Raw genomic sequence first — 12,040 nt, forward strand, 5'->3', positions numbered from 1 at the left:
CAAACACAAGTTCTGTGAGTTAGCTTTTTTTTTCCTTTTTAAAAGACACTTTGTTAAAAGTTGTTCCCATGTAGCAGTTTACCAGTGGGGTATCTCTGGGAATTTCAAAGCATCTCTCTGATCCTGCATTTATCTCAGGAATGCTGTGTCAGAAATCAAAACTCTCCTCATATCTTAAGGATTATCAACTTCCCAGCCATAGCTGGAGAGTATACAGTAACAGCTATGTGAGTGAAACCTTACTGAAAGGCTGCCAGGTTGCAAGCCTTTGCAAACAGCTAGGTGTGTGTGTTCATTCCCATGCCAAAAATCTTCCCCTTATCTTATGTGAAGATACAATCTTGTGATTAGTGGGTGCCACGGGTTTATCATGATAAAATTCAGGACTTGCATTGGCTTTTTCCCAAGATCCGTAGGGACATGAATTAATGTTCCAATTTCAGTGTGTCCTAAACCAGCAGTTTTCTTATTTAGTAGTAATCTTGTAGAAAAAGAGGGGGGGGGCTAATGCAAGCAAATTTAAATAAAACAGAAACAAAAATAATCAAAGCTTAGGATAAAAAAAGATGACATTTTTCTTCAGTTAGTCTAATAAAACCCATAACCTATCACTTGCCATTTTTACTGTGCAATTTTAAATAAAACGTTGGTCTCTCCTGGCTTCTACTGCTCTTTGTGGAAACACTCAATAATCATGTCATGGGAAGCTGATGCTGAGGGTTCAGAGGAATATAGGCTCTTAAATCATGATCATGTACCATAGAGCTTAAATATGCAGCTATGCTGTAACTTACAGAACAGATATGTTAATAAGCTTGTTTATCTTTTTGGAACATCATCTATAAACTGCTTAGTTTGGCTCAGCCTGTTTACGCATTTGTCAGTCAGTGGCGTGCATATGCCTTTGTAATGGTTGGTTGTGGTATTTTGGTTAAATTTAATCAAAGTCCTTTTTTTATATTTTAGACTTCATTTATTTGGGCCTCAGATGTAAAAAGAATAAACTTGTTGACAAGATTAAGTCTACCAGGTACAGGTAAAGACAGAATATGAGAATGGTGGATCTGTAGATCAAGGCACATATGCTGTGTTGAGAAGCTCAGCTCTTTCGGCACACCAACAATTTGTATTATGCAGGGGCTGAAGAGGCAAACCATTTGAAGTCTTCTCCCTGCCAAGCTGATTTTAAAGTTCTCTTACAAAATTGATTGTATTCTTTCTATCATCTCTTCCCCCCCTGCCCCAATCTCTCATGGTTTTGAGAGTCTTTTCTTCTTCTTTTCTCCTTGGGTATTTCAGGGGGGACATAAGAGAATGGGTATTATCTACAGACAGCAGAGCCCATAGAATGACACTGACATGGCAGGCTGCTTTCCTGGCTCTCAAAGTAGAGGTAAAAATAAGTCTCTGATCCTCTTTATTGGTCTTTTGCTCATTGCATAGGAGCCCTGCAGTGGGCATCGTTCTGGTAGCCTGGAACAAGACTAACTTCTTTTGGTTTTGAATTAAAACCATTATCCCATAGGGAAACAGACAAACTGTCACCTGTGTTGCTGTTCAATGCTAAAAAATGGAATGCTAAGAATTAAATCTGCATAAATTCCTGTATGTCAAGAGGAATTAGAGCTCATGTAAGTATTTTTAAATTATAGTGAGGTAATCAGTTTGGCCTGGCCCATGTTGTATTAGGAATATTTGACTCGCACCCAAGGAAAATTTGTAACTTGAAATATATTTAAAATTAATTGCAGACTTGCCAACTTCAGAAAAAAATATTTAGGAAAATGTACTCAAAATTTAGGAGATATTTATAGGTATTTTATATCTTTGTATTGAAACAGAGGAATCAGTGATCTGAAACCAAGAAAGCTTTCAATAAGTAAATCCTTATAGAATTTGGCAGAATAGATCATTATTGTGTAAGCCTTTGTCTGTGATGGAAGTCAGTGTTCAGCTCAGTGGTGTGTGCTCATTCAGCAGTGAATAATTGTCTGCAACACGAAGGCTTCTTACACTTCAGCATAATTGGGACTAATAACACACTGACCTTCTGGCTAAGATGTATTTATGGTGGCTAGTTCTCACTATGCCTGACCTACGTTTATCAGTTCATGTGCTGTAAATTCCTACTTTAAACCTTAAATATTTGATTTTAAAGTAAAAAAAGGCAAACATCTAGGCAAACATCTACAGTCATGTAAATGAGGCAACTAAACTATGATTTTTACCATAGTGCTTGAGGTCTGCTTGAAATACACCTTAAGAACAATTTTTGTGCAATTTTTCTAGTTTATTTTATTTCTTCTGTATCTGAATATGGTGATAAAGGATGTTATATACAAAGGTAACACCAAAGCATAGAGTTAATTGAAATGGTGTGATAATGTGAATGTTAAGGAGTAAAATGTATTGACGGTTTCCTTCCATATGACACATTTCTAACCATGTGTGAGGTTGCTTAATGTACGTTGTTATTCTGATGAAGTTAATGCATGATTACAGATGTTTTTAAAAATATGTTATTTTTTAGATCTGAGGAAATATATTATAAGGCCACTTACTGATGAATATTTTATTCACATGTGTAGCTATATTTAACTTTTTAAGAAATGCTTATCAGTTTAGCTACTAAAAAGGACTTGTGTACTTTTTAAAAGCAAGTGCCCTATTACTCGAGAGAAGTTGGAAGCCCATTAATTTTTAAGACACTTCTCTGACAAATTTACCTGATTTAATAATGTGCTAAATACTCCATGTTTTCCACATAGTTTATTTACTGCAATATTTAATCTTGATTTTCAACTGTCTCATGTATTCTTTCTGCCAGTTGTATTCATTTTACTTATATTAACATTTAAATTATCTTTTGAAAGAAGAACACAAAGGAACATTGATGGTTAATGGCAAATATTTCTGCTTGAACACAGTTGCATTTCCACCTAAATATTCAGAGAAAATACCATACTACTACACAAATAAGGGAAAATGTAGGCATTTCAGAATGTAAATAAAGAAACATGACCAATGTTTATGCTTCAAATATCTTAATTTGCTTTCCAGTATGTGTTAAATACAAATCTGTACGTGACTGCCAAGCCGTACTTTCATACCTTGAAGAAGGCCTGGAAATGGAAGCTCTTAAAATAAACCTTGCAGCTGTAACATTGGTCGGTTGCACTGTTGAAAGGGAAGACATACATAGTAGTAAACATTACATTACAAATAATGCAGCAATGCATAGCTATAAAGCAATTATGTTAAGGTACTTCGATGTTTTGGTTTGTTGTTCTTGAGCTATTTTAAGGATTTTTTTGAATCAGAAGGTCATGGCAACTGACCAGAAGGCAGAGGCAAAGTACATTCTGGGTTTGGTGTTTCATTACATCGCATTTCTGGACAATATCCAGCGCTTCTTTTCTGTGTGTGCTTCAGATTGACACAGCTGTCAGGAGAAGGGACCTTTTTTCCTCACCAGAAATACTGTTTCTTTTTTTATTTTGGCTGGAAAAATTGCAATAATTTCAGTTGACTGTTGAAGATCACTATCTGAAATAAATTCTGTTTGGAACTAGTCTGAGGCTAGAATAGTGAGTTGCTCAAACCCAAAGTTTTCTTCCGAGGTTCAGATCTTTTAATGTGAAGCAGCAATTTCTCCAGCCCCTGTACTGTTGCCTTTTTTCTTGCTAAATACTTATGGAGCAGAGCAGAAGTCTTTGGCTGTGGTGCATCATGAACACTCTGAATCCTTAAGCAAGCTTGTAACAGAGGGGACCAAGATCTAACATGACCTTTAAATATAGGAATTATCGTAGAATTTATGAAGTAGATTTTTTTTTTTTTTTTTTTTTTTTTTTTTTTTAGCTAAAAGCTAAACTTTTTTTTCAGTGGGATAGTTTAAACAGCCTAAGTTTCTCAGAAAACTTTGTGAGTGTCAGTGTCTCTTGCTTAAAGCATGTGGTGACTGTGTCTGGAATACACATGGGCACACCCATGTGTACAGTTTATAAGGCAGCATACATTCTTCTATATTTTGAAGTCTGAAACCTGTACTTATTAATTTTTATTGGTTGAATCAAAGCAAAAGGAATGATGTTGAGTAATTAAAAAAAAAAAACAAACCCTGCTAACAGCTGTACTTTGCAGCTGTGTATTAGTGCCACACTCCTGGTGCTAGTAATCAAATTATTTTCCTTGAAGTGAATGCCATTGCTAGATACTGAAAATTATAATGGAAGTGTTAGAATATAATTCCTTTTTTATATACTGCATGGAAAGTAAGTTACTGAAGATGAGAGAAGCAGCTGTACTTGTATTCCCAAACTTCTACAGATTTGGAGGTGAGGAGGTATACAGAAGATCTTAAAAGTCAGAGGAGACTATTGTGGTCATTTACTGCTGTCTGTTGCAGCCCAGAAAAAAAAAAAAAATTCTAATTCTTTTGCTTGAATGCACCTCTCCTTGGGTAGCTATGGAGAGTCTGGCAACTTGCTGAAACCACTCCCTCAGTGCAGCTACACTTAAGCACACTGAAGGTCAGTAGAAGTTTACAGGAAGGAATGATAATATATAGTGTTGTGTCAGAAACAGCACAGAAAATGGAAGACTGTTGTAGCTGGAATTTCTTTTGTCTCCACTCATTGTCAGCTGCAGATGAGCAGTGTTAAGGTAACAGCTCCATCTGCACACAGGCTTCCTTGCTCCCATGAAGTTCCAGAACTCTTACTTGCCCTGTGAGGAGCTTCTTGTAGTAGTGCTAAAAATAGTTCTAAAATTCATTCTTGATCCTTCCAGCATGTTCATTTCTGTATTTTCATCTGAAAGAGTGCAGTTCTAATATTTAAAATTAGTCAAAGTTCAGCCATTTATGTATAATTTTTTTTAAGGTGTGGGTCTGGCTTGCCCTTTAAAATACCACCTGTTCCATAGTCCCTGGGGCTCTTAAGTAGAATCAGACAGTAGGATCAGTAGCATTCAGAGGACACAGCCATTCTGATTTGATGTTTTGAGACAATTCTGATTGACTTTAAGCCCTGGAAGCAGAAAAGTTCCCTGGAAGATTTGTTTTTACCCTCAAGGTAATTTGGCGTTTTCCAATTTAAAATTACTTACATGAATAATATGTTTGGAACAGACAGTACCTATATGTGCACAATTGCCATCTACATGTGCACCAAAATCTGTAACTAAATATTCTCCCATATTACGTTGCATCCGATATAATTGTGTGTGTGTTAGCAGCAAATGGATAATTGTTTCTGTAACTTAGTGGGTGTACAAAGAAATATTTCTAGCTCGTGCACTGAGATCTCATAGAATCCACATGAATAGACATGTATTTGTAATATGTCTGTATGATTTGGGTTTAGTATTATTGATCAGTATGTCTTGAATTGGATAGCTATACAGTAAAAGAACTTAAAATCTGTAAAGGAACACACCTGGACTTCAGTGCTGGGTCATGAATGTTGGAGAAATGTCCAGAAGTTTACTACGTGTGCATGCATCTTGTACTCAGTAAACTTGTATTAATTATCCAGTCCTTTCCAGGTATTTGAATGTGTGTTATAGAACCGTAGTAACAGTTTCCAGACAGTGAATGTCACAGAATATTGAGCGAGAGATCCCCTTCTTATACCTGGGTGGTGCAAAATTAGTTGGTGATGTGGCTATAATTTAGAAGACAGTCTAAATATATGAATAGGTTTTTTAGTGCATTGTTCATGTTTCAGGGAAACTGACATGAACATATGAGCAAAATTCATGGTTTAGACACAATCTTGACTTGGGGCTCAGGTGTTGTTGCTTCTATTTTTTTAGTGTATAGTTAACATTAGCAGTCACCCTTATAATGATATGACATGTACTGCTTCCAAGTATAGTGCCTGCCTACTCCTGCCATTAAGGAGAGTTGATTTAATCAGTAACGTGTTCTAGCTTCTGTGACATCCTTTGGACTGAAGAAGGGAGTCAAATACAGTCCTTTTTTTCCCATTCTAGCAAAAACTATTTTAGAAATATTTGACAGAACTTCTTTGGTTGTTATTATCACACCAGAATTTGGGTCAAGTTTCTAAGTTACTTTATGTAGAAAATGAATATTTTAAAGCTATTAAGGGAATACTTTCAGTGTGTAGTTATAGTACTGTCAACAAAAGATGTGATTAAATAAATTGAATGTTGAAGACTTTCGGCTTACGGTTAACACCAGGTAATTAAAAGTAAGCGCTGCTGTGGGAGTGCATTATATATCAGCTGTACTCTTTACCTCATTAGCTGGGTTTTTGCATGTTTATGGAGCTAACTTGCAATTAAAAATGCCTTTAATGTATGCTTAACAAGGCCTTTTAGGTATTTGGAATAAAGTACTACAATTTAATTGAAATTGGTATAGCATAAATAGATGTCTTAGTAACATGTGATATAAATCTCCATGCCTAACTTGTCACTTTGCATCTTTTCCTCTTGTGTAATCTTTAATGCTGACTATAAGGCGTGATGTTTAACTTGTATACAAGATGGAGATTCTCTCTTTAACTCCAAAGAATGTTTTGATTTGTTATATAAGTAAAACTTGATTGACAAGATATACTCAAATTCATGCCTTAGCCATATTTTTAAGATGTGTGAATGTTTGTATGTGCATGTGGGTATCCATTAGGATGTTTTTAGCTATAGTATATCCTTCTTCAATTAGTCTTTTGTTCTGCATTAGAATACCAGAAGTAGTATACTGTCAAGGCAACGTTCAGTGTTGATAATTTATCTTAATGTTTTCATTTTGAATGCTGCGATACCCGTTGTAAATAGTTGCAGGCAAAGTTTAAAACCAAAGTTTAAAACCAAATCTTAGTGAAACTAAGGTGAAAAGTAAAACCTACTTGGAGGTCACTTATCTTGCTGATCTTCTAACTGTGTGCTTGTTTGTCATGGATTTTGTGGAAGTGGATGAGATATTAAAGTGTACCATAAAAACTAAACAAGGGCAAAGTGTCCTTTTGGTTAAGGTAGATTGCCAGAGATGATGGAAAAAGAAAATAGGGAAGGAATGGTACTTTTGCAGGACATAAAAGTGTATATGCTAGATGGGTAAACAAAGATCATGATGTGTGAACCTTCATACAAAGTTATTTACTAGCTTTTTGTCTTCATCTAGGAGTGTTGTTGTACCACCAAAGAAATCAACCATTTCCACTTCTACAGCTGCTATGGGTATTCCTGCAAATGCTGTCAGTGTGGTTTCTTCTTTAGATTCAGCCCAAGCCCCGGATTTGTCGGGAGAATCTCCTGGTGAGTAAGGGTAAATTAAACAACTTAAATCCCAACCCTTCCTCTGTTGCTTCTCCCTCCCTCGCTATTCACTCTGAATACAAATGAACAAGTTTTTGTTATGTGTTTTTTTGTTACGTGTTATATGAAAGTGAGATGTTTTTCAATAGTTATCCGTATCTCAAAACTCTATAAGTGAGAATAATTGTTTTTCAGTCATTAAGTCACTAGTTGCCTTCTGTTGTAACACTGGTTAGTGTGTGTATATATATTATGTGTCTATACATGAGTCTTTCTTATACTAAGAATATTGATACTTAGGGCTGGTTGTGTTTTCTTAGGGGAAAGTGTGCCAATAATCTGGGAAGATGGTGTTTTACACTTATCTTTTTTTTTTTTTTTTTTTTCCCCTAAACTACTGGAGTGTTTGTGGTGCAACATGTCCTAAATTATCAAGTCAAACAAAAGGACGTTTGAGACCTTTGTATCCTGCATACTGCTTTGTCTATATCTTTGTCATGTCCCCTCACATAGCAGCTTGCAGGCCTGCATTCGGTATCTGTGCCTCTAACAAAGACCACTAGCAGGTACTTAACAGGAAAATAGACGTGACTCTAGGTTAAACTGGACCAATTGTCAGTGATATTATATGGGTTCAAGAATATAAGAATTAATCTTTTTTGATAATTGCTGAGTTTATCCCCCAGATAATTTTATTATTCCTAGTTTTGATGCTGTAGCTACACAAATGTAAAAAATAGCCTGTTTATAAATAAAAAAAAATATAATACAAAAGTAGTGCTGTATTTAAAAAAATATCACTTTCCTAAATTTTTGGGGGGGTTCTCCTTTTGCCTTCATCTAGCAGAACGAATGCAAATGTCTGAGCAGTATTTGTCATAATTTCAAGATTTGTCACAGTTTTTGTGAAGCAGGCATGCTATATTAACTTGTATTTAGAATAAATATGGTATATTCTAAAGACTACTTTTTGTTACGGATTTTTTGTTATGTAAAATACAAGCTTATTTATAAATTGTAGGGTATTTGTCCAAGGATATATGTGTTAGTGCTAAGTAGGACTGAAAATTATATACAAGTGTTTCCAATAGCTTTAGCCTGAGGTCACATTCAGTGTTGATGCTGAACTAATTGCTTTAGACAGTTTTTTCAGTGGGGACAAAATTGAGTAGGTTGTTTATAAGCAAGTGGTCCTTTGAACCCTTAGTCTCTCTGGTCGTTCTGTATGAGATGAATGATGTTTAACCTTATATGCTGTGTCAAAGGCATGCTTTTCTACTTAGCCATGTTTAAGTCACAAGGCTGTGTAGGATTTCATAATTGTTTGTGCCCATGAAGTTTAACATCAAGACTTAGAACTGATTTGCATCTTAATCAAGGAAATCTCAATCTATGCCTGACTGTTGGTGTTTCTTTTCAATGTTTGAGTTTCTTGCTTCCTGTTTTTAAGAACTTACATGCAAATCGCAAAGACTGAGGAAAAAAAAAAAGTAATCCATTGTCATGTCCTCTAGTACTTGTGTGTCTGGAAGGTATATGTGGCCATCTTCAACTGCCCATTGCATTTCTTGGGAAAATCAAAATGGTTTTGTTCCAACCACGATAAAGGCAAGGCTATTGAAATCTAGTATGTTCTTATTCTTTGCAGAAGGGAGAATCCATTTTGTCACGGAAATTGCAGGAGGTAGCATTCTGCTAGTCCAGGAATAATGTTTGGACTAGGAAAATTATCTGTCTTTTAAAATGTCACAGTTCTTTGGGGAAGATTGGCTCTGAGCAGCAAATCTGTTTTAAAAATAATAAAACCTTACCTGCACTGAAATTGTTTAAAGTAATTGCTAATTTGTTAATTTCTTATTGGTTTACCCAGGTTAGATATGGGCTTAATTATTTCAATTTCTGAAGTCAGCATTCACTTGCTTTTAACAGAAACAAAACAGAGAAACATTGATTTTCAGATTTAGTCAATCTTTTAAGAAAGTATAGAAGAAAAAATAAGTGCTCCTGTGCCTGTAGAATGTGTAAGAAATCCAGACAATAAACAATACTGATGTAGTTTGTAACTGTGTGACTTCCAGCATGTCTGGGAGTTTTGGCAAAAATTGGATGTGTAATCTGAACTGATATGCATGAAAAGAAACTAATCAGGATTAAAAATAGTAGACATGTTTAGACTGGCAGCCTAATTAATTAAAAGAAAAAGTGAAGGGATGAATGAAACCATGTCTTAAACAGATTAAAATGTGAGACTGTTTCTTTTTTCCCTAGTAAAATAATGGCATGGAAACAAAAATTTTGCAGAGTTGGAGTGGTTTACACTTATGATGCTCATGTAAATTGCACACATTTGAGCTTGAAATAAAGTTCTGTATAAGACCTTTAACTTTTGTATTTGAGGTACAAGTAGCAATAAGCGAGCTTCCTGTAAAACCAAACTATATATAATTTTCCTGAGTTCAAATCACATGTTCTTTCACTAATTTTTGTTTTCATGCAGCAGAGAATAAATACATTGTTCTCATTTTTTTTCAGCTAACATTCATTGTAAGTCTGTTTACCTTTGTAATTAAGAAAAAAAGGATTAAATTGGTTTTTGGGCTTTTTCACTTTTTATATGAAGGCTATTTATTAAACGTTATTGCCACATTTAAAAATACATTTCAACTGTTTTTTATAAAGTCAAAGAATTTTTTAAAGTGATTTGTATGCATTTGTTTGATATGTCTTTAAAACTGATTAAGTGAGCAGAACTTTAATATAATTATGTATAATGCTTTACTGTGGAGACTTGAGTTGATTTACTCCAAAGCAGAGATGAATGGGAGATACAGACATTGAAATGGGATTAAACAGCAAGTGATAGTGTTTTAGTTGTAATGTGTACATAAGCTTAATTTGGGAACTATATAGTATGTGAGCATCCTCCACCTGTAGATGTGATGTCAAAATTTCTTGGTCAAGGTAGGATCTGTGTTGAAATATTAGTCAGTCTATGTGGTTCCTGATGCCTCTGTTGCCATTTGTGAGTGCTCAGAACTCATCAATCTCCTTCCCAATATTTTTTCCTGAAGTTTGCATCAAGGTCTGTAGCTCAAGGTCTGTGAGTATCTCAGATATTTGACCCCTAAGATTGTCCTAAGCTCATATCAAGTGGATGTGACATGTCCTGGCCTACCAAATACAAAGTGTTGACAAGTTAGAAAGATAACCATCTAAGCTCACTCTGTTCCTCTGATACTTTGAAAGAGGGTGAAAACATGTTTGGCCTCAGACAGCCTGGCCTTTTCGCAGAAGTTTCTTCATCTTTACTCATTCAAGCAGCAGAGTATTTCACAGCACAAAAAGCCTTTCCTGAATACAAATGTGCCCCTTGTGGTCTAAACTTGCCCGTCAGTATGTTGCTGATGGCTGATATTTGGGTTGTTGGTCTGCTGGAATTGCTACTCCAATTGTTGAAAGATCTTGAAAATGAATGGAGAAAATAAAGCCTCTTTGTGGCCCATGTAGGGCCAATCATTTGTCTCTTATGGAGGGCGGTATTGAGCAAAGAGCATATTTACTAGTAATAATCTAAGGAGGAAGAATTTACTTGAGTTGTTTCTTACTTGGATTGGATGATAGACTGAATGTGAGATTTGATGCAGAGATTTTACACATGCTGTGTCCAGGAAGGGCTATTGGAAAGGCAGGACTAATGTTTGGATAGGCAGGACTTGGCAGAGTTGTCTGAGCTATTGTGAACATGCTAGTGGGATGCTTGTATTTTTGTTTGTCACTTAGTTTTCCTTTTAAATGTTTCAATTACAGTTGTAATGTTCTGAAGTAGTGTGAACTTTTTTGAACTGTTTTGCAGTTTGCGCTCCCACTGTTTTCTTTGATGCTCTGAGTTTCTTTGTTTATGTACTTGAAGGATTTCATATGCATTTTATTAGTGCTTCGCTCTAAAGAGTGTAATTTTGAGGCTTTCACTATTCAATTTGCAAATGGTTGTTCAAATACAGTGTTTATGAAGAGGGAGTACGAAAAGTCTGTAGGAAGCAGGAGTGAATTGCATCATGTCCTTACTGACACTCTGAGTGTAGAAAACGCTAAGTTCCACTCAGTTTCTGTTGCCTGCCTCCTCCCCGTCTTACTTGGTTCTTTGAGTTTCATTTGTTTTGCCTCTGAGCCACACAGAGTTGCCAGCAGGATTTCTGCTTCTCCTGAGCAGAGACATGGGCTGTTCCCCAAAGTGTGAAGTCATAAACAAGGCCACATCAAAGGCTGAGGTGAAAAAGGAGGTGGATGCTTGGAAGAAACCTGGGAATTAGCAGTAACAAGAGATTAAAAAAAGAGTTGTAACTCCTGAATTCTAATCCTACATATAGGAAAATGTAAATTTTCTCCCACAGTTGGCTTGTTTTGCAAAGAAGAATAGTATTCATTGATTTTTATACATAGGTGAAAATAACCTTGAAGTCTTGCAATAAAATAAGTTAGTGGGAGACAAGCTAAAGTAAGAAAAATGAATGTGAAGTGAGTTACCGTAAGTGCAGAGGTTGTTCAAGAAATTCACTGGATTATAGTAACTTTTCAGAGAATTCCAACTTTACAGTGACAGTAGTTGAAGGCTATTTACCAAATCAGAATGACACTGAAAAATCTCAAATGCTAATGATATGCAATGGAAATGGTTTAATAATGTTTCAGTATAAAAACTGTTTTAAAGCAACTTCTCTTTAGAGAGTGCCCCATTGTTTCATGAAATCTGTTT

General features: G+C 35.5%; 1 protein-coding gene across 4 annotated transcripts in view; it reads left to right on the forward strand.

The window, feature by feature from the left end:
• The window catches only part of LRBA (LPS responsive beige-like anchor protein), a 431,577-nt gene that overhangs the window by 103,388 nt on the left and 316,149 nt on the right, over positions 1–12,040 (forward strand). For all 4 annotated transcript variants that reach the window (XM_030023944.2, XM_030023959.2, XM_030023952.2 and 1 more), the window contains one exon: positions 7,154–7,287. In XM_030023944.2, coding sequence (XP_029879804.1) covers positions 7,154–7,287 — 134 coding nt within the window. The remainder of the gene's footprint in view (positions 1–7,153; positions 7,288–12,040) is intronic.

The sequence above is a fragment of the Aquila chrysaetos genome, chromosome 1 (assembly GCF_900496995.4).
Source record: "Aquila chrysaetos chrysaetos chromosome 1, bAquChr1.4, whole genome shotgun sequence".
NCBI lineage: Eukaryota > Metazoa > Chordata > Aves > Accipitriformes > Accipitridae > Aquila > Aquila chrysaetos.